General features: G+C 41.2%; 1 protein-coding gene across 50 annotated transcripts in view; it reads right to left on the bottom strand.

Moving 5' to 3' along the window:
- Nucleotides 1-25,973, bottom strand: part of TJP1 (tight junction protein 1) — a 338,414-nt gene that overhangs the window by 108,290 nt on the left and 204,151 nt on the right. For 13 of the 50 annotated variants that reach the window (XR_014070283.1, XM_081546565.1, XM_081546568.1 and 10 more), the window contains exon 1: nt 10,982-11,460. The exons of 35 other annotated variants lie outside the window; for them this stretch is intronic. Coding sequence is in view for 14 of the 15 variants with exons in the window: in XM_081546565.1 (XP_081402691.1) it covers nt 10,982-11,008 (27 nt within the window). In the remaining variant the exon portion in view is untranslated. Of the gene's footprint in view, nt 1-10,604; nt 10,758-10,981; nt 11,461-25,973 lie in introns of those variants that run through there. 2 more of the 50 variants (XM_081546593.1, XM_081546575.1) reach the window with 2 other exon arrangements.

Genomic DNA, 25,973 nt, shown 5'->3' with positions numbered 1-25,973 from the left:
GGGAAGGTCCTCAGATGTGGGGTGGCTTTCAGAAGAGGCTCCGCAGAGACTCACAGATCAGCAGGTCCTTCTGAGACATAATTAAGTAGAGTACCTCCACCAGGACCAGGCCAGGGGTCAGGGCTGAAGTCACCACTGCAGACGCTGAAATGGGCTTATTTAATAAGCTGATAATCAGTTGTTTAAAGAAAAAAGAATTGGCACAAATGCTGGGAGAACGAAGGACAGAGTCCCTCGTTTCTTCTAGGTGGAGAAAACAGTATGTGTAATAGCCCTAGGGTATGAAAGCACTTTCCGCATTCATTCAAACGGTATCTACATTTATTATATACTCGATACTGTGTTAAGCTCAGTGATAACAGGACACATCAAGGTGACCTTTGTTCTCATGGAGCTTAAAGTCTAACAGGAGAATCAAATGATTAAGAAATGTCACAACTCAACCTATTACCACAGGCTTAAATATTATAAAGGAAAGAATGAGAGCCATGAGAGGAACTAAAGACAAACAGGCAGGAAGTTCAGTACCTGCTCAAGAGGACAGCGCAGGTTGAGAATGGAACCCAAGGTGGCAGGAGATGATGCAAGGTGAGGCTAGAGGGGTAGGTAGGGCCAAATAACCCTGTAGGAGTGCATTGATTTTATTATGAAGTTTGGTCTTTACTTATAAAGGCAATTAAGATGCAGAGGCATTTTTAAGTGGAGCACGTGTACTGGGGCCATTTTAAAGAGACTCATCCTGATGCTGGGAAAGACTGAGGGCAAAAGGAGAAGGGGTGACAGAGAATGAGGTGGTTGGATGGCATCACGTACTCAATGGACATAAATCTGAGCAAATTCTGGGAGATAGTGAAGGACAGGGAAGTCTGGAGTGCTGCAGTCCATGGGGTTGCAGGGAGTTGGATACAACCTACCAAGTGAACAAGAACAACAAAGGGAGAAGAGGTGTGATATATATTACATATGCGTGTGTGCTAGGCGACCCTATGGACTGTAGCCCACCAGGCTTCTCTGTCCATGGGGATTCTCCAAGTAAGAACATTAAAGTGGGCTGCCATGCCCTCCTCCAGGGAATCTTCCCAATCCAGGGATCAAACCTGCATCTCTTAGGTTTCCTGCACTGGCAGACGGGTTCTTCACCACTAGCGCCATCTGGGAAGCCCCATCATGTGTTCACGTGTGTCTATGTCTGTGTGCTAGAGGAGTGGGATGTGAATGGTAGACAGTACAGATGGAACAAGTGGAGAGATACGCGGTGCTCAGGTGAAAAGGAATTTGCTAATTGGTCACTCACTATACTGGACAGGTAGCCCAACTGGACTGGGTGCACTGGAGTAGGGATAGTCTTTCATCTCTAATCACTAATTCATCATAATAAAGACTGTACTTCTTCCTCAGCGTTATTGTAAAAACATTTTGGAAAGCAATTCAGGAACTTCCTCTGGAACCACAGCACATCTAACTGGTCTGGGGCTCAACCAACCTCCATCCCATATTAAATAAACAAGTACATACACACACGAATATACAGAATAAGTAGATGTCTGTGTGAGTGTACACACAGAGAAATATCATAATTCCCATACGCCTCTTCTCTGCTATTAAGATGGGCTTCACTGAGCATGCCAGCTAACATGATAGTGCCCCTGTTTCAGGCACTAAGTGGAGTGTACCAGCACCCTGAGTATGGGCACTGGGACCACGCTCTCCCCTATGAGAGGAGAACACAGTGTTAACTGGTGGACTCAAGATGCAGATTCCAGAGCCTGAACTCAGGATACCGGGACAAACACACAAGGTTATTCAATGACAACCTTCTCAGTTCTTACACTGCCTGACCTCTCTCTGTGCAGGTGTGGTCTGGAGACAGATACCTCTCTGGGGCCCTCTGGTCCCCTGCTAGTATCTCCGTGCCACGACACTTGGACCACATGCAAATTAAGAGCTTCATCAAAAGACCATCAAGAGAACCACCACATTGGAAAATACACCCACAACACATAAAATCAACTAGCTTTTATCCAAAAATAAAAACGAAGCAAGTCAATAGGATAATTCCAAAGAAAAATAGGCAAAAGACTCAAACAAGTCATAAACATGAAAAGCTGCTCAACTTCACCTAGTCAAAAAAATAAAAAGAAAACGAAAACTTCAGTGAGATTTACTAAAGACCAGAAGGGCTAAAATTTAAGTGTCTGATAATACCAAGTCTTTGTGAAAATCCAGAGCATCAGAAAGTCTCATTCACTGATGATGATGAGTATAAACCGGTATAATCTCTCTAGAGAAGACACTGTCTACTAAAATTGAAGACACACTAAACAATCCAGGAGCAATTCCATCCATAAATACATCTTAGAGAAATACGTGCACATGTTCACGAAGAGAGCTACCCAAGTGTTCATGGGAGTATTATTGTTAATAGTCCAAATTAGTAAATACCCCAAATGTCCATCAACAGTAGAATAAACTGTAGCGCAGTCACACAACAGAATACTAAACAGATATGAAGATGAATGAATTCATAATGCCACAACACATGAATCTTTAAAACATAAATTTAGAACAGTGCCTGTCTTGGGAAAAGAATGGAGCTGGCAGGAAGAGCCTAACACAGGGGTCTTAGGGTCAGGACAGCAGCTCTGTTGGCAGGATAGTGCTGCCAGGTAGGGATGCTGTCAAGTAGGGGCAAGGGAGGAAGTGAGGAGCCCGCAATGTTGTATGCCCTGACCTGGGTGGTGTTTACATGGGCATTCATTTTGTGGTAATTCACTAATGTACACGTGCATTCTGTGCTTTTACATAGATATTAAGTTTCACAATAAAAAAGTATATTAAAAAAAAATGAAGTCAGCTGGCAACATGTAAGTCAAAGTAATTTACATAAAATCTGGGTTTCTGACCAGTCCTGAAAAACCAGACAATTTGGGCCTGCCTTCCTCCAGGCCAGCAACAATTCGCTGGGGTTGCGCAAATACCCTTCCTTCAGAGCAGCTCCTGCTGTCTGACCGCACTGCACCCTCTCTTCCACCCTCTGGTCCGACTCCTGTGAGTCACGATGCACCTAACACCATTCCTTCCTCCTCTCCCTGACACTCCTTACAACACAGGAACTTTGTAAAAGCATGTGCATGTGTGAATTACAAAGCCTAGAAGCAAGTATGCCATTAGCCAGAGCAGTAAATTTAACCTCAGATTCCTCACCTATAATACAGAGGTGCTAGGAGTGGCTACAACAATTGCTAAGATCAGATGAGACAATGCACATAAAATAGCTAGCTTAGTATTGTCATGGAAACAACACTCAGTATTAGGAGGCTTTTATTTATTATTAGTACACATTTCTCATATTTACACCTAAAATGTAAATCTGCTTGCCATGGCCACTGCCTTTTGACTATACAGGAAATACAGCATCAAAATACAGGTTGGTATACGTTTAATTAAATATCCCTACATGTATCACTATTTAAAAAAGAAAAACAACATATAAATCTTCCAAAGTTCCTTTACATGACACCACTGGGAAAGACTTCCTACGATTATACTTTGAAAAGTACACTTTTGTTTACTTGTTTTTGCCAAAGCACATATTTCTCCCCATCGGGGCTTTTACTGGTCTCATCAGCGTCAGGTGAATGGATACTTATGAAAATACACTTTAAGATAATGAATTTTAAGACCTCAGTCATAAAATGTCCTCAAAATTAAAACTGACTTTTCAAAGTAAACATCCTGTGAACACCAAAAGCAGCTTATTTTTCACATATTTTGTGTGTCCCAATGCCTAGCCAATATACTTATCTAATTCTTGCCCTTCAGTCAAGTACACATTTTTCTCCAAAACCTCAAGGAAGTCTAATTCAAACTACTTTTTCCAGAAGCTGATCTGGCAGTAACTCCTCCCTAAAAAGGAACACTATGAATTTCATCCACAACTACAATGAAAGCTACCAAACTAGTCACCCTCAACACCCATCAACTAACAGACACCACGCTGAGCAAGAGAAGCCATACACAATAGAATCCACACCGGAAGATTCTGTTTGTATACAAGTTCACAGGCAAAACCACAGTGTTTACAGAATGTGTAAGTGGTAAAATTATAAAGAAAAACTACAAAATAAGTATTATGGAAGATCCTTGTGATCTCTGGAGAAAGCAGGTTATGACAGAAATGGCCTGCTGGGGATGCCAGTGCCCACCATCATTTACAGCATTAAAACGGCCCTTTTAAGTACAGCACAGTGATGTGTTCACTGCTCTATTTCTACCACCTACAACAGTGCCTGGTACACACTAGGCTAGCAGAGAATACCTGCTGAATATAGAAAACAGTTTCGAAACTGCAAACAGTATTTCAGAGCTGGCCAGACCCTAAACATAACAGTGACAGCCAGCTTACTGTCCATTTTTCCATTTCAGTATATTCAATATATAAATAAATTAGAATTGCTTTGTAATTCTTGACCTTTTTGTCCTATTCAGACTTTCACCAAATGCATGCATACAATACACACACGAATGTATCTGCAGTCTACTGAAATTTTTTAATTAACAAAAGAAAATGCAGAAGCGCATGTGTTACATCAAGTCCAGGCTCTAGATAGGATTCCATGATCTTCCCTAACCAAAAAAGCACACCAGAGAGCTATGCTATTGTATCAGTAAGATGACCTCAAGTGTATTTAGAGAGAAAAATGCAAAATTCTTTTATCTTAAAAATGACATATTTCACAACTGATTATGACAATACAGACCAACTAGAAATTATAAGCCTTTAGAGGACAGTGCGGAGAAGGCAATGGCAACCCACTCCAGTATTCTTGCCTGGAAAATCCCATGGATGGAGGAGCCTGGTAGGCTGCAGTCCATGGGGTCGCTAGGAGTCAGACACGACTGAGCGACTTCACTTTCACTTTTCACTTTCATGCACTGGAGAAGGAAATGGCAACCCACTCCAGTATTCTTGCCTGGAGAATCCCAGGGACGGGGGAGCCTAGTGGGCCTCCGTCTATGGGGTCGCACAGAGTCAGACACGACTGAAGCGACTTAGCAGCAGCAGCAGAGGACAGGGATCCAAAACAAATTGTTCTCAACTAATGCTCACTGAACAAAAAAGAACGTCATTACTGAGGGCCTCCTAAATTTTAGCATTATGTACTGAATTGGAGAAGACTCTTGAGAGTCCCTTGGACTGCAAGGAGATCCAACCAGTCCATCCTAAAGGAGAGATCAGTCCTGGGTGTTCATTGGAAGGACTGACGTTGAAGCTGAAACTCCAATACTTTGGCCACCTCATGCGAAGAGCTGACTCATTTGAAAAGACCTGATGCTGGGAAAGATTGAGGGCAGGAGGAGAAGGGGACGACAGAGGATGAGATGGTTGGATGACATTGCTGACTCAAGGGACATGGGTTTGGGTAGACTCTAGCAGTTGGTGATGGACAGGGAGGCCTGGCATGCTGCGGTTCATGGGGTCGCAAAGAGTCAGACACGACTGAGCATCTGAACTGAACTGAACTGAGAGAGCAATCATAAATTACGTTTAATTCACTCATCAAAACTGTGCACAAATCCAGAAGATTACTAATGACAATTTGCAAAGAGTGAAAATTCCTAAAACAGCCAAGAAATAAAATGAACTTTCAATCTTTGGGATGTATACTATTTTAAAAAACAAAAAATACTTCAGGTAATCAAAAAAACAATTTTTTTAAATAAACTATTTATTGCAAAAAAACAATTTAAAATTAAACCAGATATATGCTAATCTTATATTCCTAATTAGTATCCAAGTAATATTCATTCCAGTCTTCAGCTCCTTCTGGGCATGATAAACTAGAATGACTGAGACCACTCATCAATCAACTCATTTCCCAGCATGCTACCAGCCTGAGTGAGTTAAGGTGTTCTAACATATACCGAAATGCACCTAGACACAAATAAAAACCTGTCTTCTGATACATCCCAAAGTTAAGGGCTTTCTGAGATTCAGTATTTAACAGATTAAATCTCAAATGGTATTTTATGGTACAAATTTTGGCAACATTGGTTTTATCATGTTAAAACAGTGCTCTGAGTCACTGTTTTCATCCACTTCTAGGATATAAAATGAAATTCCCTACCCTTGTAGTCACCACACACATCTTATTACTAAGGATCTGTTTAAGGCATGGAAATCAAGCACCTGGCTAGCTCATCAAGGAGCAACTTGAACCCACTCTTGTCTGCAATAAATAAATTAGGAAGTACCCTAGATCACCAATAGCAAAAGGCCTGTTTTTACTGCTGACTTGTACTAGAAATACTGTACTGAAACAGGCCCATCTTAGATTCAAAACTTGGTGAACTGTTCTAATGTCTCTTTCTACAAGATTTAAAAATTAAGCTAAAGAGATTTTTCAAGATTGCCTTCTAAAATTCATAGATGCAAAGCAAGTTCAAGTCAAATATTTCAGAAATATCATACTAGAAACTATCTTTTAATCTTAATATTTGATCAAAAACTCTACTAATAAGAAAGAACTCTGCTCGTCCCACAGCTAATCTCCAGCACCAGGAGGCTTGGTAAGTGTTGGACGTTGAGTGGGTGACAGACAGAGCCTGCAGTGAGTGGTGGCTAGGCAGCCAGGGACCAGTGGCACCACACTTAAGATTTACAGTCAGACTCCTAGTCTTCCATTAGATTGAATTTTTATCATGTCAGAGCTACATCAATAAATAGGATTACATTTCCAAATTTTTCACCGAAATTATTATTTTTAATGACATTTTCCTTAGCAGCATAGTGCTGTCTTGTTTATACTCAGTTCTATTCTTAGAACGACACTCAGTTTACATTTGGTCTCTAATAGACAAAAGATTAAAGAGCAAGTAAGTTAGAGCCAGTACATTGTTAACAGGATTGAAAAAAAGAAAAGTGAAACTACTGTAATCTTTTTCCTTCAAACCAAACAGGAAACAGGACTCCATCTACTAGCCCACAGCTTTGAGAACTGCAGATGGGTCTTAACCACAAGACTTGTAGGTGTGGATGGCTGACCTCTGTCACTCACTGACAAGTCACCAAAACACAGCATCGGTCCTTCTTAAATACACAATAAAAGTTTTCAAATCCCTAAAATGAAATCATCATCATTCTCTAAAGGGAAAGAAAAGAAAAGAGGGTCTTTCCTAATAGCACAGAGCAATTTCTGCTACTGAACAATCTGGGGGGCCAGCACTGTGCAATCTGAAAAGCACCTATCTAATGGAACTGTCCTAAAATGAACTGGAGGGCTGTAAATGTGGTCAGGGATCATCAACCAAGAATATAAAGGACAATCCTAAGCATAAGCATCTACAATGTCAAACACACCAACATAAAAAATTAAACATCTTTCCCTTAAATACTATACAAATATTTCTAGTTAAAAACAGGACATATGTATACCTATGGCTGATTCATGTTGATGTTTGATAAAAAAACAACAAAATCCTGTAAAGCAATTATCTTTCAATTAAAAATAAAGAAAATTTTTAAAAAGTATTATACAAACTTGACAGCTACAGAAAAATGTTACCACAGTGAAGCTCAATAACACTGAAAGACACAATCAAGTGAATTTTCATAAAGCAATCAAGTGAGTTTTCAGTTTACCTTTAAAGCAGCAAGAGGGCTTCCCCGAAGCAAATACACACCAATCACAAAGTACCAAAACTAAAAACTATGTCATAAAAGCCACTCAAGACAATTCCTATCTACAAGGACTAATTTTGTAATTATTTTTGTTCATTTAGCTATATTCTACAGTTTTTAACTTTCAAATGATCAGCTATTAAGGATACAATAAATCAATTTCTACTAAGTGGGGTAAATAATTTCCATACTAAAGTACACTAAAATTTTAGAAATAATCAGTGGAAAAAAAATTCTGTTTGAGACAAAATGGAAACTTTTAAGCGCAAGATCTGTAACAGAACAATGCTACATTTTATTGTTTCCTCTGGAGTGAACAGCTTGAGTCCACAAGCAGCTGAACTTCCTTCAGACTCTGTGATTCAACCAATGGAAATGTTTCTAACTATTCCTGTCCTTTTCTCACATAATTAAACAATTCCTTGGTGAGACAAAACTACCCTCAAATTCCTGGTTTCAACTTTTGAATCATTTGCATCAGGTACACTAGTGATTCTGTTTGTAAATTCAGATATGTATCACAGATAAAAACTTTTCCTTTATTACTTAATATACACAGAGACGCCCATTCCACTGAGGATTTTTTTAAAGCCTCCTACACTTTCTTCTAGTATTTTATGATTTACCTTCTCTGCATATTTTGCAAACATTTCAAATAGATTTTTTTTGGAGGTGGATGGCCTAAGGGCAGAAACAACATATATATTTTCAAAGCAGAGTCAACAGTCCCAGCTCTGTATACTGACTAATGCATCCTTTCTCCAGAAATCTACTATGTTATTTTTATCACAGTCTCAATTTCCTCTCCTGTAGGCTAGGTGAATTTGGGGAAGTTACCTTATCTGTTTCAATTTCCGCATCCATAAACTGTGGATAACAGCAGTGCTCATTTCATAGGGATATAATGAGAATTAAATCAGTTAATTCATATTAAGCACTTAGAACAATAGCTAACATACATTAAATGCTGATGACCATAATCACTAAAAACTCATAAACACACAGATGTTTCTGGACTCTGCGATTCCAGTATCTATTCCTGAACTAAAAGACTGCTTCAGATTACTCTGAATTTATAACACATTAGATTTTCTAATAAGGCTTCTTTTTCTGAACTTTCACAGTTATTATCCATTTATTTTATCAGATAAACTTTCTCATCAACACATTAAGTTTTCTAAAATACCACCCTGAAATTTTATTTGGAATTGTATTAACATTTATATACCAACTCTGGGAAATGTGATATTTTCTATGATATCCTCCCCATTCAGGGACTGTATGTTCTCATTTCACTTACTGAAGTTTTATGTCCTTTAAAGTTAAGTTACCAATAATCGCTGCATTTATTCCTAGGTACAATCTTTTTGGAGAAAGATTTAGTGGTATATATCAGAATTTTAAATGCACATACATACCCTTTGATCCAGAAATTCCATTTTTTAACAATGTGACACACAGTAGTACTACACACATGCAGAAAAATATAAGGCTATTTATTACAAAATCATGGAAACAAGTTAAATGTGTATCAGTAATGATCTGCAGCCTATTCATGGAATTGAAAAATCTTCAATCATTACAAAGAATATAGAGTCAAAGATAATGACTTAGATAAGAGCTCTACAAACTATTATGCTAAAAGCAAGAAAAGCAAGTTGCAAATTAATGTCTTTTTTTTTTTAAACAGAAGTGGGGGAAACAAAAATATCACATGTAAAGTGTTGAGTACATACACAGCTTGGTTCTTATTAAGCATTTTAATCATCTTAGAAAATTAAATATGACTTGATTGGTTGAGTATTCTTTCATTCCCCCCATCTTTCATGGCCTTTTTCTATATAAGATTTAACGGTGGTCCCCAAACACAGCATTTTAGAAAAATAAGCTTTCAACTGACATTCTACTCAAATATTTAAGAATGCAAACGTCCCTAAAATGTAATGTTTAACTACTGATACTTGTTAATATGCCATAAAATCTCAACACCATAATTGATGAGTAAAAGTATGACTCTTTCTAAAGCATCATTTTACTATGGCATTCCACTAAAAACTTATTTCCCTCCATAAGTGAAATATCCTTTTTGGATATCAAGTGCCAGAGAGCACACTACAGGAACACAGTGACATTCTCTATAATATGGAAACAAAGCCTCTCTTCCCCGGAAAGGAAGTCCCAGGAAAGTAAATAGTGTAAGACTATTTTAAAATCATGCGAAAATTTGCCTTTAATTCTAAATCTTTAGATCAGGTTTTACTTTTAGATTGGTCTTTATCAATGTAGAGCAAAAAGGTACACATAAAGTTTTCTTAAAGAGAGAACACTAAATTCCTTACAAGAATTTATTCAATGCTAAACGTAACCGCTAACTGCCAGCCAAAAATCAAAGTCTTGAGTTCAGAAACTTTAGGACCTAATTATGCCTGGTCCAAGATGCTATGAATAAACATCTCAAACAGAAAAAACAAAAAAACAAAAACATGAAGCCAGCACCTGCTTAAGCACCTGATACTACTTGAAGTAATACACTGATTTTTAAGCAAGATTTTTACTCTTCATATTTCTGTATTCCCGCAACCGTTTACGGTGAAAAAGATTAAGCTGTACAAAAGGAGAGGAGAATATTAACTGATTTTTAGAAGTTCAGCTTTTTCATGTAACATACAAACTGGCTTGAAAGCACTGAGAAAATAGCACAGTACTTCAAAGCATGTGAAAAAACCTATAGGAAAACGTTACTTTTTTAACGAACCCACAGGTCTTTGCCAACTTTTATTTTTAAAAGTTCACTGTCCACTTTTAAGGGTATTGTGCGGTACTTTTGAAAGTGTAACTCGAATTAAACCCTTAAAAAGTGTTAAGAAGTCGGTTTTTCCAATGTCACCTTAAATAAATAAAACAGCGAAAAGATCCAACCTACTCCACAGAGGCTGAGTGCCGTCCCAAAGCCGTGTCGCGGGCGCGCGCATACCAGCGACAGTGACATCAGACCGAAACCACACGGTTTCGCCAGGGACCAGCCACTCCCGCAAAGACTGCAGCCGCCGGAGTGGCCCCGGCCCGCCCGCCGCGCCCCGCGCTCAGCTTCCCGGCGGGACCTGTTGCGCGTCCCCGCCCGCCCTGCTCCCGCCCGCCGCGGGCCGGGGCTGGAGCCAGGACCGGGCAGCGACGCCGCCGCAGTGCACCTGCCCGGCCCCGGCCGGCCCCAGCCCCGCCGCCCGCCCCCTCCACGGCTGGCCCGGTAGCCCGCGGGCAGAGAAGGAAGGGACGCCAGCGGACGCTCCCCGCGGCGCTCACCTTGGCGGCCGCGGCCCTGGCGGACATCTTGTTGTCTCTCCCGCGCCGCGCAACGATCCTCGGACCCGAGACTTCGCGCCGCCAGCCGCCGGCTCCTCACGCCGCGGCCCAAATAAACATCTCCCGGGAGCGAGCGGGGCGGGGGCTGGGGCGCCGGAGAGACCCAGCCCACAGGGAGGAGACTCAACTCGGACAAAAGTCCGCGCCGCGCCCGCCCCGCCCGGGGCTCCCCGCGGGGTGCGCCCGGCCGGCGCCTCCTTCCGAGCGCTACGCCCGCAGCCAAGTCGCGGGCACGTCGGCTCGCCGCTCGGCCGCCTCGGGGCCTCCGCCGCCCGCAGACCGGCTGCCGGCTCTTCGGGGGACGCTTTAGCACGTAACTTTCCGGGAACGAGCCGCAGCAACGGGACGTGGCGTCGGCGGGCTGAGCCGGCGCCGGCAACCGCGGACGGCCACGCAAACCTGCCAGCCCGGCCCGGCCCACTGAGCATGCCCGACCTGGGGGTGGGGGCTGGGACGGTGCGATCGACGGGGGCGGGGCCGTAGCAGGAGGGGCGGGGCCACGGGGGCGCGGGGCGTGCGGCCGGTCCGCTTCCTGTCCGGATGCGACCCCTGTCGCGGAAGGAAAAGCCCAGTTTCCGAAGTAACTTGGAGACGGAGTTTCCTGTTTATTCGCTGCACGGGTCAGGCGGAAAGCGCCCCCGAGGAGCGAGCCCCCCCATACCCAGCCTTTGCGACTTGGAGAGAGACGCCCCTGGCCACGACCCCTGCTGCCCGCCTGCCTGAGCCTCGCTGAGAGGTGCTTCCAGGCTGTCGTAGTGGACGGACCGACTGCCCCGCGAACACTGGTCACGGGGTCATGGGCACCCGAGGGCCCACCCACACAAGGCCTTGATAGAGATCCAGCACCACCTTCAACAGCCCATGTAGACAGGGATCCCAAACGCATATTTTTGGCATCACAAATGCTGGGATTCTCAGTGGCGAGGGAAGGGGTCGCGCCGGGAAGAGCCGCGAGGACGTTGGGTCCACAGTCCAGGGGACCGGCCCGCAGTGCAGACGGCCTCGCTAGACACCAAGGAATGTTTCAGAAACCTCTCCCGCCCTCGTTCTGCACTCTGTAAAACGTAAAGTTCTCAAATGGTAACTTCCTAAAGAACCTAGTACAGTGATGCAAAAGGTACATAAGAAATGGAAAAAAGCAGAAACGATGGTTTCCTCTTTAGAATTCAGCTGTAGGGAAAATCTAACGTAACCAAGAAATACCTGCCTATCATACATAAAAATGAATGGAAATTTCAAACTAAAATACCATACATTTTGCAACCTGAAGCTACGGAACTAAAGTGAAAGTCATTCAGCCATGTCCGACTCTTTGCGACCCCATGAACTAGACAGTCCATGGAATTCTCCAGGCCAGAATATTGGAGTGGGTAACAGTTCCCTTCTCCAGGGGATCTTCCCAACCCAGGGATCGAACCCAGGTCTCCCGCTTTTATGGAACTAAACGTGTTGTGCAAATCAAATCCTTTCTTTTTTCTCTCCCTCTCCCCGCCCTACCTCCCCATTACTGTCACTTTTGTTTTAAAGTCATGTTGGATGTGACTTGTGTTTTTGGACAAAGTATTATTTATTCACTTCAGAACTGTAATGAAAAATTTCTTATGAATATTTTTTATTGTGGCATTTTTTTATTTTCAAAGGTGACTGTGGAAAACCTTCCACGTTATCTTTATTAGTCTACCCATTTAATAAGATGTGCAGTCAGCATGACCTGCCCAGAACCAGATACCATTGCCTTAAACAGACCTAAACCTGGAAACGTTTAAAACAAACGCAGAGACCTTTCCTCTTTCCTCATTTGTCACTTTTCACCAGGCCTACTGTACATAAGTTAAATGCTAGATTACATAATGATATGTCAAAGATCTAATATATCTGATGACAGTTTGTTTATTTTTGCCATGGTTTTAAAAATAATGAAATTAAGAAATTTAAGCTTGAGAATACTATGCTTTAAAAATTACATTAATAAAAACATTTCAATAATTGTATCCTTTAAAATTTTTTCTAGTGGTATTTATAATATCTAAATTAAGCTGTACAACTTTTTAAATGTATCTCCAATTCTCTAAAGAATGAAGAAAGTTTTGTCATTTGTAAAAATAAAGGTAAAACCTAGTTGTCAAGAATTTAAAACCTATCTCCATTCCTACAGTTTATTTCTTAGAAAATGCTTTGATAAGAAGTGGCAAGTATAAAGCATAATTTCAGATAGTTGCCCCTTTAACAATGAAGAGTTTATCCACTGAACATCAAAAAAAAAAAGGTTCACATTATACCACAACTTTAATGTCTTGTATGGATGTTGTTATACCGCCTCTAAATCAACTACATGAGAAGAAATACAAGCAAATTTGAGAGTCTCCTTCACAATTACAATAAGCTTTAACCAACAATCTCTGTCTATTTCATAGACTATTTCTGGTCATCTAATGCAAACTGAATAGGAAACTAAAAAACCGCAACACTTAAAAGACAACTTCCTGTGGGATTTTTGGTGTCTGTGGCTCAGAAGGAAAAAAAAACTATGTGTACAAAATCTTTATTAATCTTTTAGAATCATTTATTAAAACGGCTTTGACCAAGTGAAAAACTATATCCATACCCACATTTTATATATGTGTATTTATGTTTCTATTACCAAAAATATCCTTAGAAAACTGTTATGTGTTACAGTATGAGCAGTGAGTTTACACATGAAATACAAAGGGGAAATATGGCACTGCGGAAGAAAAGGAGACAGTCTTGATGATGTCACAGAAGAGGACATATACACAAAATACTAGAATTAGGAGAATTTTATCAGAGCATAGGAACAACAATATAAAATAAGTAATTTTACTCTCTCTCTTACGAGGTATCTTAAAAATTCTAAAAATTGCTTCAGAGTTTTCCTCCACCAATAAGAGTTGTATAACACAGAGAAATGCTTTGTGAGGCTCATAGCATTTCTACATTTCACAGACCAGTAAAATTTCACACCCCCCCACACACAAAACCACTTTTGGGTACCATATAGGATGACCAATTTTTAATCTTACTTTATTTTGCACAGTGAAGACATTTTAAAATAAACATTATGAACTATACACTTAAAGATGGTTAAAATGGTAAGTTTTATATAGATTTTGCCACAGTAAAAAAAAAAAATACCAGAAGACCATTATGTGATATTACCAATATCATTTCATTTTTTAAAAAGACATAGAAACACTAAAAACAGGACTTTTTGAATTCAATTCAGAATAAAGGACAATCCTTCCTAGGAAGAGCTCCTCCTAGGGAAGAGTGGGGCCGTACTCCCTCTGAGCAGGACAAGGCAGGGTCTCTCTCTTTAGGTTCCTGAATGTCACACAGCCAAGCCCACTGTACACTCCATAATCTCATGGAGTCCATGACTGCAGTCTCCTCTCCTTTACAGCTCAGTTCCCCGCCTTCTACATTCTCCCAGTGATCATGATCCCTGAAACACTCCCTCCCAGCCCAAACACATATTTCACAGAGGAAACAGAAACAGAGGAATGGAAACTCCCTTATCTTCCTGACAAACAGGACACACCAACCCTAACACCAGGCTTCCCAGGAGGCAATAGTGGTAAAGACTCCACCTGCAATGCAGGAAACACAAGAGATGCGGGTTCAATTCCTGGGTTGGGAAGATCCCCTGGAGGAGGGCATGACAACCAACTCCAGCTTTCTTGCCTGGAGAATCCCCATGGACAGAGGGGCCTGGTGAGCTACAGTCCATGGGAGGGGGAGTCTCAAAGAGTTGGACATGACTGAGCATGCATGTGCGTGCATGCGCGCGCGCGCACACACACACACACACACACACACACACACTCACACTCACACTCTTAACACCTGCTTTTCTCCTCGCTCCCTCCCGCTGGGCTAGGAATCCCATTTAGGGGGCTGGCCCTATCAGTTCTCCGCCATCACCTTTGTCCTCTCTCAGCTAAAGGATTCTACCTCTCAGAATTCATGCTTCCCCTAGTGTCTCCCATCTTAAAAGCAAAACCCTCTGACCCACCCAGGCTACCTTCCTAGGTGTGCCAGCACTGCAGCTATACAACCCGGCGCTGGGAGGGCCCTTGCACCTGGGTTTAATGCTCTGACTCTGAACAATTTTCATTTTGGATTTGTGTTTAGTAACTGAAGGTTGAGGGACGATGCAGGGCACACTGGAGACCTGGGGCCGCAGCTCACGCTGGCTCTGGCTCCTGCGGCCTCTGGGGAGGGCTTCGCCAGGCAGTCTGTGCCTCCCTGCCTGACAGGGACAGGCAAGTGCTGGTATCACAGCATCCTGAGCAAGCAAAGCCATCGCTAACCTTGGTAGGAGGGGAGCCTCTTGATCAGCCCCCACTCGGGTACCAGGGCTTCCCAGCCTGGAGATTTAAGGATCCTTACTGGCTGCTGTCTACTGTGGACGTGGCAGCTTGGCTCCCCTAGACTCTGTGCCTAGCCCGGGTGTTTCAGTCACGTGTTTGATGAGAAGGGGGTTCTGGTAGGCCCAGCAGACAAATGGGACCCCCAGGGTCCATGAGGGTCTATCCTGGCTGTGATTATCCCCAGGCCCAAGGATGCTCCCTGTGCCTGTGAGTGAGGAGTGGGGTCCTCTTTCTCCTCAACCATCCTGAGTTGGCCAAGGCTGGTCTTTTCTACTGGCTTGAAAGACAACTGCAGGGACAGCCCCTGATGTATCAAATGTGTAATTCTGCTAAGTCCTCATACAAGTTCTTATCTCTGCATCTAAAACCAGCCCAATACAAAGATACATGATAAATCATATGTACCTTTAATGATGTGTTGTCCTGCGTTTTGAGCAAAGGATCCCACATTTTCACTCTGCACTGGACCCCACAGGGACACAAGCAGTTCAGAGTCCATCCCTGCTAGACAGCATTGTCTCCATTCACGACAAGCTGCCTGAGACATCACCCGCTCCACCCCACTCCTGTGTCTCTGTGACCAATTATGGAAAAGACTTGAGCTATAGACAGATGTTGAAAGTCCAACTGGCCCACATTGCCCATTCCCACTACCCAGGAATAACAGTATTTAAATATAACTAGAGAGTATATACCAGATCACTTTCTGCATATTTATTTATGCATATACATAGAAAAAGAGAAAGAGAGAAATGTGTAGATATATAGCAATGCCTATTTTCTTTAAACAAATGATAGACTACATTTACTAGCTTACAATTTATTTTTTCACTTAATATTTTTGTCTTGGAGATGATGTCAAACAATAAAAATCTACCTCATGATTTTTAAATGGCTGTCTAGCATTCCACAGTATGGATGTACCATAGTGTATCTAGGGTTTCACCAGTGGCTTAGAGGGTAAAGAATCCACTTGCAATGCGGAGACCCAGGCTTGATCCCCGGGTGGGGAAGATCCCCTGGAGAAAGAAATGACAACTCACTCAAGTATTCATGCCTGGGAAATCACATGGAAGGAGGGGCCTGGTGGGCTACAGTCCATGGGGTCGCAAAGGGTCAGACATGACTGAGCACACACATGCACATACTTAGTTAAAATAAAAATTTTAAACTGATACTGTCAACTTGCCAACCAAGAATATTAGGTCAACCTATCCTGTCTCCCTCACCCATATGAACACTTGATATTAACCTTATACATTTCACCTGTGTGGTAAACAAAAACGGAATATCACTTGGCATGCATTTCATTTAATCCCTTTTTTCTGTTGGGTTACTTCTCTTACCACTTTGTTGAAGTTCTCTAAGGATCCCTTTGTATTTCATGCATTCTAAGTCTTTTTAGTTTACTGTCTGTGTGTGTTAAGTGTGTGTGAAATAAAATTTCATTTGGAACAATTTTAGCTTTACAGAAGAGTTGAAAAGATAGTACAAAGTATTCCCTTATACCCTTCATCCAGGGTGCCCCAAAGTCAACATTTTATATAACTCTGGTATATGTGTTAAAACCAAATAATAACAATTTTCTAACATTACTAACAAAAGTGCATCAAGTTCTACCAATTTCAACTCTAATTTCTCTGATATTCTCCCAATTTTGCCAAGCCTCCTTCTTTCCAGATCTTATGAACACAATTTTGGCCATGTTCATTTTGAGGCTCTAAAATTTCTCCGGAGAAGGCAATGGCAACCCACCCACTCCAGTGTTCTTGCCTGGAGAATCCCAGGGACGGGGGAGCCTGGTGGGCTGCCATCTATGGGGTCGCACAGAGTCTGACACGACTGAAGTGACTTAGCAGCAGCAGCAGCAGAATTTCTCAAGTTCAAGTCTATGAGCATGACTATGAAGGAGGCAGAGAATGAATTAAAAAGTCAACACAGGACAACACACAGGGTACACCTGGAGTTTCACGGTTCTTACTCAATAACTTTTTAAAAAATGTCTTTGTCATCTTGCTATTTTTTTTTAATTGAAGTATAGTTGACTTCAACTATACACCAGGGCTTCCCTGCTGGCTCAGAAGGTAAAGAATCCACCTGCAATGAGGGATACCTGGGTTCAATCCCTGGGTTGGGAAGATCCCCTGGAAAAGGGAATAGCTACCCACTCCAGTATTGTGGCCTGGAGAATTCCATGGAATGCACAGTCCATGGGGTTGCAAAGAGTTGGGACATGATTGAGTGATTTTCACTTCACATAGTTGATTTACAGTATTGTGTTAAGTTTCTGTTGTACAGCAAAGATATTCAGGTATATATAAACCACATATATATATTCTATTTCATATTATTTTCCATTATGGTTTAATTCAAGGAACTTTTTTTCTCAGACTCATCTTTGTAAAAGAACTTCTGTGAGATATTTTCTCAGCCTCAGACAACAAATGGAAATTAGAAAAAATCTTTCTATTTCACTTTAGTTTGCAGTCTATTTCCTGAACGTACCAAACTCACTGAAGAGAGAGAGATATTTCTTAAAAGAAGCTAAACAGTGTCATCTGCCAAAGAATGTTTGGATTGTTCTTTTACACTTGACACAGGTAGGTGTGATAAAACCTTTATAATACTAGTTTTTTAAAACAAATAATAACCAAAAAATATAGAAAAGCTAGTGGAACTTCATTGAAAAAGATGTAAATATTTTTTTCTATTTAACATAATTTCTAAAAGGAAATATATTTGCAAAAGAAACACTGGAAGGAAAATTAAGAACAAATGAAAGGACTTGCCTTCAGAGGAGGGAGGTAACACTAGTAACACGAGACTTTTCTAGGCAGACTCTATATTGTAGTTTTGACTTTGGAAACAAAAATGTTTTACATATTTTTAAAAAATGAAATCAAGAAGAAAAAAGGCATCTGTGAAAACTGAAAACCAACTGGGGTGAGAATATATACATTAATTTGGTGCTCTAACCATACAAAGAAAAGAATGGTTCCCAGCGACATGTCCAAAGTACTTTGATGGAATTCTCAGTGGAATATTTCCGAAGGAAAAGGGCACTACAGAGAAAACTTAAATTTCATCCAGTCAGAAAAAACCCTGATGCTGAGGAAGATTGAGGGCAGGAGGAGAAGGGGGCAAAAGAGGACGAGATGGTTGGATGGCATCATTAACTCAATGGACATGAGTTTGAGCAAACTCTGGGAGATAGTGAAGGACAGGGAAACGTGGTGTGCTGCAGTTAATGGGGTTGCAAAGAGTCAGACAGGACTTAGCGAGTGAATAACAAGTCTGTTACTAATATTATCAGCACTATTATTTCAAAACTTTTATTTATGTGTGTGTGTGCATTAACTAATCTAAAACTGTTACAAACTCACTAGTGTACTAATACATAATAATGAGCTGTATTATATGTGTATTACCTAATATACTAGTATACTTAATATATATTAGTTATTATTAGCATACAATAATTTATAATATTAGCATTATCACATTGTGTATTTAATAGTTCAAAATTAAATATACATACGCAACAATTTCAAAGTAATAATGCTGATACCATATATTATTAGCATTAGTATATGCTAATAATACTAATATTACATGTTTTCACACATTAGTTAATATATCAATACATATTAGTGTTAACATACACTAACCAAAACTTTTCATTGAAAAGAGAAAAGAGTATAAAAAACAAAGAAGTAAAATAAAAATTTTGGAATTCTAATTTAAGTTAAAAAATCAATTATACTTGATTTTTTAAATAAGAGAAAAAGAAACATGTATTTATATGTACCAGGACTCCCTGCACATACCAAAATTCATGGAGGTCCCTTATAAAAAATAGTGCAGTATTTGCATATAAACTGATGCACATCTTCCCATACACTTTAAATCACCTCTCAGTTCAGTTCAGTTCAGTCGCTCAGTCTTGTCCGACTCCCTGCAACCCCATGAACCACAGCACACCAGGCCTCCCTGTCCATCACCAACTGCCGGAGTCCACCCAAACCCATGTCCATTGAGTCAGCGATCCCATCCAACCATCTTATCCTCTGTCGTCCCCTTCTCCTCCTGCCCTCAATCCTTCCCAGCATCAGAGTCTTTTCCAATGAGTCAGTTCTTCACATCAGGTGGCCAAAGTATTGGAGTTTCGGCTTCAACATCAGTCCTTCCAATGAATACCCAGGACTGATCTCCTTTAGGATGGACTGGTTGGATCTTCTTGCAGTCCAAGGGACTCTCAAGAGTCTTCTCCAACACCACAGTTCAAAAGCATCAATTCTTCAACACTCAGCTTTCTTTATAGTCCAACTCTCACATCCATACATGACCACTGGAAAAACCATAGCCTTGACTAGACAGACCTTTGTTGACAAAGTAATGTCTCTGCTTTTTAATATGCTATCTAGGTCGGTCATAACCTTCCTTCCAAGGAGTAAGCGTCTTTTAATTTCATGGCTGCAGTCACCATCTGCAGTGATTTTGGAGCCCAGAAAAATAATGTCAGCCACTGTTTCCCCATCTCTTTGCCATGAAGTGATGGGACCAGATACCATGATCTTAGTTTTCTGAATGTTGAGCTTTAAGCCAACTTTTTCACTCTCCTCTTTCACTTTCATCAAGAGCCTCTTTAGTTCTTCTTGACTTTCTGCCATAAGGGTGGTGTCATCTGCATATCTGAGATTATTGATATTTCTCCCGGCAATCTTGATTTCAGATTGTGCTTCATCCAGCCCAGCGTTTCTCATGATGTACTCTGCATATAAGTTAAATAAGCAGGGTGATAATATACAGCCTTGACATACCCTCTTCCTATTTGGAACCAGTCTGTTGTTCCATGTCCAGTTGTAACTGTTGCTTCCTGACCTGCATACAGATTTCTCAAGAGGCAGGTCAGGTGGTCTGGTATTCCCATCTCTTTCAGAATTTTCCACAGTTTATTGTGATCCACACAGTCAAAGGCTTTGGCATAGTCAGTAAAGCAGAAGTAGATGCTTATAATACCTGACACAATGTAAGTGCTATGTAAGTAACTGCCAGTGTGCAGCAAATTCAAGTTTTGCTTTTTGGAATTTTCTGGAATTTTTTTCTGAGTATTTTTCATCATAGTTGGTTGAATCCACGAAGAGCCCACAGATACAGAAGGCTGACTATATATATGTGTCTTCCAGCTCTTGCCAGAGAAAGGACTAAAAACAATAAAAACTCAATAGCAATGAGCCCAACCACTGCCCACACTGTAATCTCCAGCCAGGAACAGATGATTACAAGAAATATATGAGATAGGCTTCCCTGGTGGCTCAGATGGTAGAGAATATACCTGCAATTCAGTAGATGTGGGTTCAACCCCTGGGTCAAGAAGATCCACTGGAGGAGGGCTGCTACCCACTACAGTATTCTTGCCTGGAGAATCCCATGGACAGAGGAGCCTGGCAGGCTATGGTCCATGGGGTCGCAGAGTCAGACACGACTGAAAGACTAACGCTTACTCCCCCAAATATCCTGAGATATACTGTGCCAGAAAGCAAGGGCACTCTCAAGGAGTAATGGTGCCAAGGGAGCCAGAAGCCAACAAGCAGCTCCCAAGGCCCAAAGATGAAACAATTTGAGCCTCAAAAAAACGCAAATGATTGAAACACACTGAATATCTAAATCCCATGATGAGTTCATAATACAAGCATACCTCATGTTATTGTACTCTGCATTTTTTATAAACTGAAGGCTGTCAAGGATGGCTAGCATTTTTTTAGTAACCAACTACTTTTAAATTAAGGTATATACATTGTTTTTTCATACACAATGCTATTATTGCACACAGACTATAGTATAGTGTAAACATATCTCTTGTATGCACTGGGAAATAAAATAATTTGTCTGACTCTACTATGATATTCACTTTATTGCAGTGGTGTGGGTTAGAACCTTTCATATCTTTGAAGTCTGGCTGTAATATCAAAAACGAGGGGAAAAAAGAAAGAGACACCCCAAACCACTATGAATTGAGTAGCCCTGGATATAACTAGTGCACTAACTCCTTATTCTGTAAGCCATCAATTAAAAGAGTCAGCTGTCCAAACACACTGCAGATAACTAAGTGACTCTAATTGATGAGGGAAAGTTCCTTATAAAAGAAACTCAAGCTAACAAAATCTGGAAGAAATGACAGAGTTAGGAAATCATTGGCTTATAATAACTGAAGTAACAGATTCGTGTAATGATCATCAAAGGGTCAGCCCACCCGTCAACGTTAGCATCAATGAAAATAAGACAAGCCTCCACGTGACGAGACTGGAAGCATGGGGGTCCTCTTTAAAAAAGACACCTGTTCCAGGAGTGGCACTGAATGAAATTCACCCACTGGGCAACTTTCACAAACAGAAGTACAGGAGCTAGAGATGCACGTCAAACAATCCCAAAGGAAGCAGCCACACAAATACAGAATGTGGGAGGTTCTTTGTAGGAAAACAGACCAGTCTTCAAAGCAGATTAATAGGGAAAAAGGAAAGAAAGGCAAGTTGGGACTGTTATGGACTTTATGTGGACGGAATCCTTTCCAAATCTACCTGCTGCAAAAAGAGACAACTGGGAAAATTTAATTATGGACTAAGTGCTGAGAATACCACGACATGACCACGGCTGGCAGCTACCTAAGCAAGGTCTCCTTTTTCATGGGAGGCATATTGAAACATGCAGAGCTGAAACAGCACCATGGGACTTGCTTGAAAATACTTCAGCAAAGAGAAAACTTTTAAAACAGAGGCCAAAAAAGAGGCAGCAAAATACTGAAAATTGTTGAATCCAAGTAATGGGCATACAAGAGGTTTACTGTGTTATTCTTTCTAATTCAGGGTAGGTTTGACTGTTGGTATGCATTTGAAATTTGTTATGAAAATACTCCCATCAGCACAGGTAGATACATTGCAAATAACTGTCATAAATTTCTGCCAACCCCACTTTTGATGTCCCATTGCAATGTGACGTGGCAGCTCTTCTTGGCATGAGGGAGAGTCCTTCTTTTCCCCCTTGAATCTGGGCAGCAGCATGACTTGTTTCAAAGGGTGAACACAGGACAAGCAGAGGCCTGAAAAGCAACCAGCTTGCTCTCTCTCGTTGCCGACACCCCTGCAACCCCCGGGAAGGAACCCAGGTTAGCCTGCTGGAGTGGTCACAGGGGAAAGAAATGAAATGCTTGGGCTGACAGTCTGCCGGCCTCCAGACATACAAGCAAGGAAATTCTAGACCCAGAGTCCCGGCCAAGTCACAGGCTGATGGCATCTGCGTGAGTGAGCCCAGGTGAGTCTAGCAAAAGAAACCGCTCAGCTCATCTGAGCCCAAACAGCCAGCCCACAGAACCATGATTATGTTTAAAGATGCTAAGTATGGCGGTGGCCTGTTACACAGCAAGGACAAACTGATATGTAAACTAAACCTGTAGGAGTACTACACAAACATATGCAAAACATCATCAGCTTCTTAGTACTGTGAGGCAAGGGCACACGCTCAGTCAGGGTATCTGAATGGGCGTTTCAGAGCACTGGAAAATGACGCACTGAAACTGCTCTAGAGACAGGGCAGGCTTGAGTAGTCTGCCTCCCTTTGTATGTATAATGAGAGCTACAAAACCAATCAGTCTCTCCACAGATAGAGGCAAGTATGCCAGATAAACTTAAGGGAACATTTTTTTTTTCTTTTCAGGACTAAAAAGTTCTGGCTGTGACCCTGGTCACCGTGATCAGATATGACACAAAAGCCTTTGCGATGGCTGGCAGATGGCCCTGCCTGTCTCCTCAGACACACCCCAACCAGCCAGTGCTAGAGAGAGCCTGGCTGACCCTCCCTCCCCCTAGGGCCGTGCTGGGGCTGCCTGGCACCCAGGAACACATCTGGGCCACCTTCCAACAGGGCAGATTTCACCCTGTGAACCCCAAGAACAAATCATGTCTCCTCTTTACGACAGATGTTCACCAGCAGATGATGGATTCATATGGGATTAATTAGAGAGTGCTCAGGGCATCACAAATAAACTAGGCAAAGTCACTGAGGTACACAGGGATGCTTCAGCTAAGGTATTTTTTACTAAAAGAAAATATGAAAAGATTTTAAGCTATGATCAATTTAGCTGAATCACACAGCTTTAAAATGATCTTCATAAGGACTGTGTAGCTCATCTTAGTGTCATTAGCAAAATATTGTACTTGTTAAAGAAAATTTCAACATAGTTAAATATTTCCCCAAATATTTCTCCATAATAGCTATTTATTTGGAAATATTTGAAAGTTAATTTGCTCCTTTAATTTTTGATGAATATGGCTATTTTCAGTAAATTAGAATTATTCTTCACACCCTTGCCACCACATTTACATGCTAATTTATCCAGTCTCTTCATTTATATTTTTAAAGGTGCAGAATAGTTTTTTGTAAGTACATTTTTTGTTTGTTTGTTTCATTTATTTATTTTTGGCTGTGTTGGGTCTTCGTTGCCATGTGGATGTTTCTCTAGTTGCAGTTATCCAGGGCTATTCTCTAGTTGCAGTGCACAGGCTTCTCATTGCAGTGGGTTCTCTGTTGCTGAACACAGGCTCTAGGTGCCCCGGCTTCAGTAGTTGTGGCACTTGGGCTCAGCAGTTGTTCCCAGGCCTGAGAGCACAGGCTCAATAGTTGTGGCGCACAGGCTTAGTTGCTCTGTGGCAGGTGGGATCTTCCTGGATCAGAGATCAAACCCGTGTCTCCTGCATTGGCAGGCAAATTCTTTACCACTGAGCCACTAGGCAAGGACCCTATAAGTACATTTTTTAAAGCACAAGAATCTTGAAAGTAAATAACCATATTTTATACTATTTTGAATTAGCAAATTATTATTCAGTAAATGCTGTAAAAGCTTTTTTGGACTATGGATTTGGATTAACATTATTCAACAAGGTTTAGCAATATTTTGGGGGAAAAGGGACTTAAAAAAAAATTTTTTTTTTAAGCGGTGGCTGCTTTGTTATCCGTGAAACTACACTTACAGAGAACACATGGAAATCTGAGGCTGAGCTGAAGGTACACCAGGAACTAAGGGCCCCAGACATATCCCTCACCTGGGAGAGGCTTTGAGCTCCTGGCAGCTCTGCCTTCTCTTTTGGAAAGGGCCACACAAAGGGCTAGGAAAAACCATTAACTCATTATCTTTCTACTTAAAACTAAAACAAATGTTCTCTTTGGCTAACAAAGTGTGGATACACATGCTGAAAGCATCAAAGAGAATGTGATGGAAATATCTGTAAAAGGTCTTCTGGGACTAAGGTTTCCTTATCTGCACAGCAGAGGGGGTGGGAGATGGGGGCTGACTCCAAGGGATTTGCGTGAGTGGGGCAGGGCTGGATTAATTCTAAGACCCTTTCCAGCCATGACTTTCAGTGATCTGAACAGTCAAAAACTGAAGATCTTTTTCATTCCTGAGGCCATGAGGCCACTGTGGGATGTGGTTATTTGGAGGTCTTACAAGTTTTAGAAATATACATATTATAAAACCATATACTTTGTTTCTATGAAAAGCTAACATTAAACCAGTTCAATCTTAAATGTGATTAATATTTCCACAAGAGAGTACATATTTATATAAAATGAAAAGTTTTATAACAACTGGGCAAATTAAAAAATACATAAAAATCCAGCTTAATTTAAATCTGTGTGTAAGAGTGTGTTTTGAAAGGGTGTGGTTTCCTGGCTGGGTTGTTTGGAAACATTCTGACAAAGCCAAATTTACTTCTCTGATATCCTAAGTCAGCAAGGAACAGGCAACTAAAATAGCACAGAAAAGGATATTCCTATAAATGTAACAATTTAAATCAACTAAGAACAGTGATTTAAAAAAAGATTTCTTATCTGTATTCTCCTAATTCCCTTTTAGAGATAGTCTACACAATTAGCTGGATTGGAAAATGTACCAACGTTTCACATACTTTTCACTCATTCACTCATTAATCTTCAGCAAATATTTCTTCCTTGGTGGCTCAGACGGTAAAGAATTGCCTGCAATGCAGGAGAGCCAGCCAGGTTCTATCCCTGGGCCAGGAAGATACCCTAGAGAAGGGAATGGCAACCCACCCCAGTATTCTTGCTTGGGAAATCCTATGGACAGATTAACCTGGTGGGCTGCAGTTCATGAGGTCGCACGACTGAGTGACTAACACTTAATTTTTTACAAATATTTATATATATCTTAGTATGTGCCAGAAATAATGTCTTTTAATTTTTTTCCCAGTTTTTCTTTTTCATACTCCTGCTTTTGTTAGGTACGAGGCCATATTCAGATGACTCAAGCATACTTGTAAAATTGAAATATAGTTGATTTACAACACTGTGTTAATTTCTGCTAAATAAATAATTTTAAAAGAATACCTTTAAAATATGGTACTAAAACCAGAATGCTCTCTTACTAAGGGAGAAACACACCACTCTGGGTCACCCCTCACAATGCAGTGTCAGGAGGAGCAAAGAGATATCCCAGTACTTTCTTACTGTTCACCATCCCCACCCCCCAC

This window comes from Giraffa tippelskirchi, chromosome 12, assembly GCF_054371585.1.
Source record: "Giraffa tippelskirchi isolate mGirTip1 chromosome 12, T2T-mGirTip1v1.2.pri, whole genome shotgun sequence".
NCBI classification, from domain to species: Eukaryota; Metazoa; Chordata; class Mammalia; order Artiodactyla; family Giraffidae; genus Giraffa; species Giraffa tippelskirchi.
Note: the sequence above shows the minus strand (reverse complement) of the source record. Positions and strands in the feature narration are given on the sequence as shown.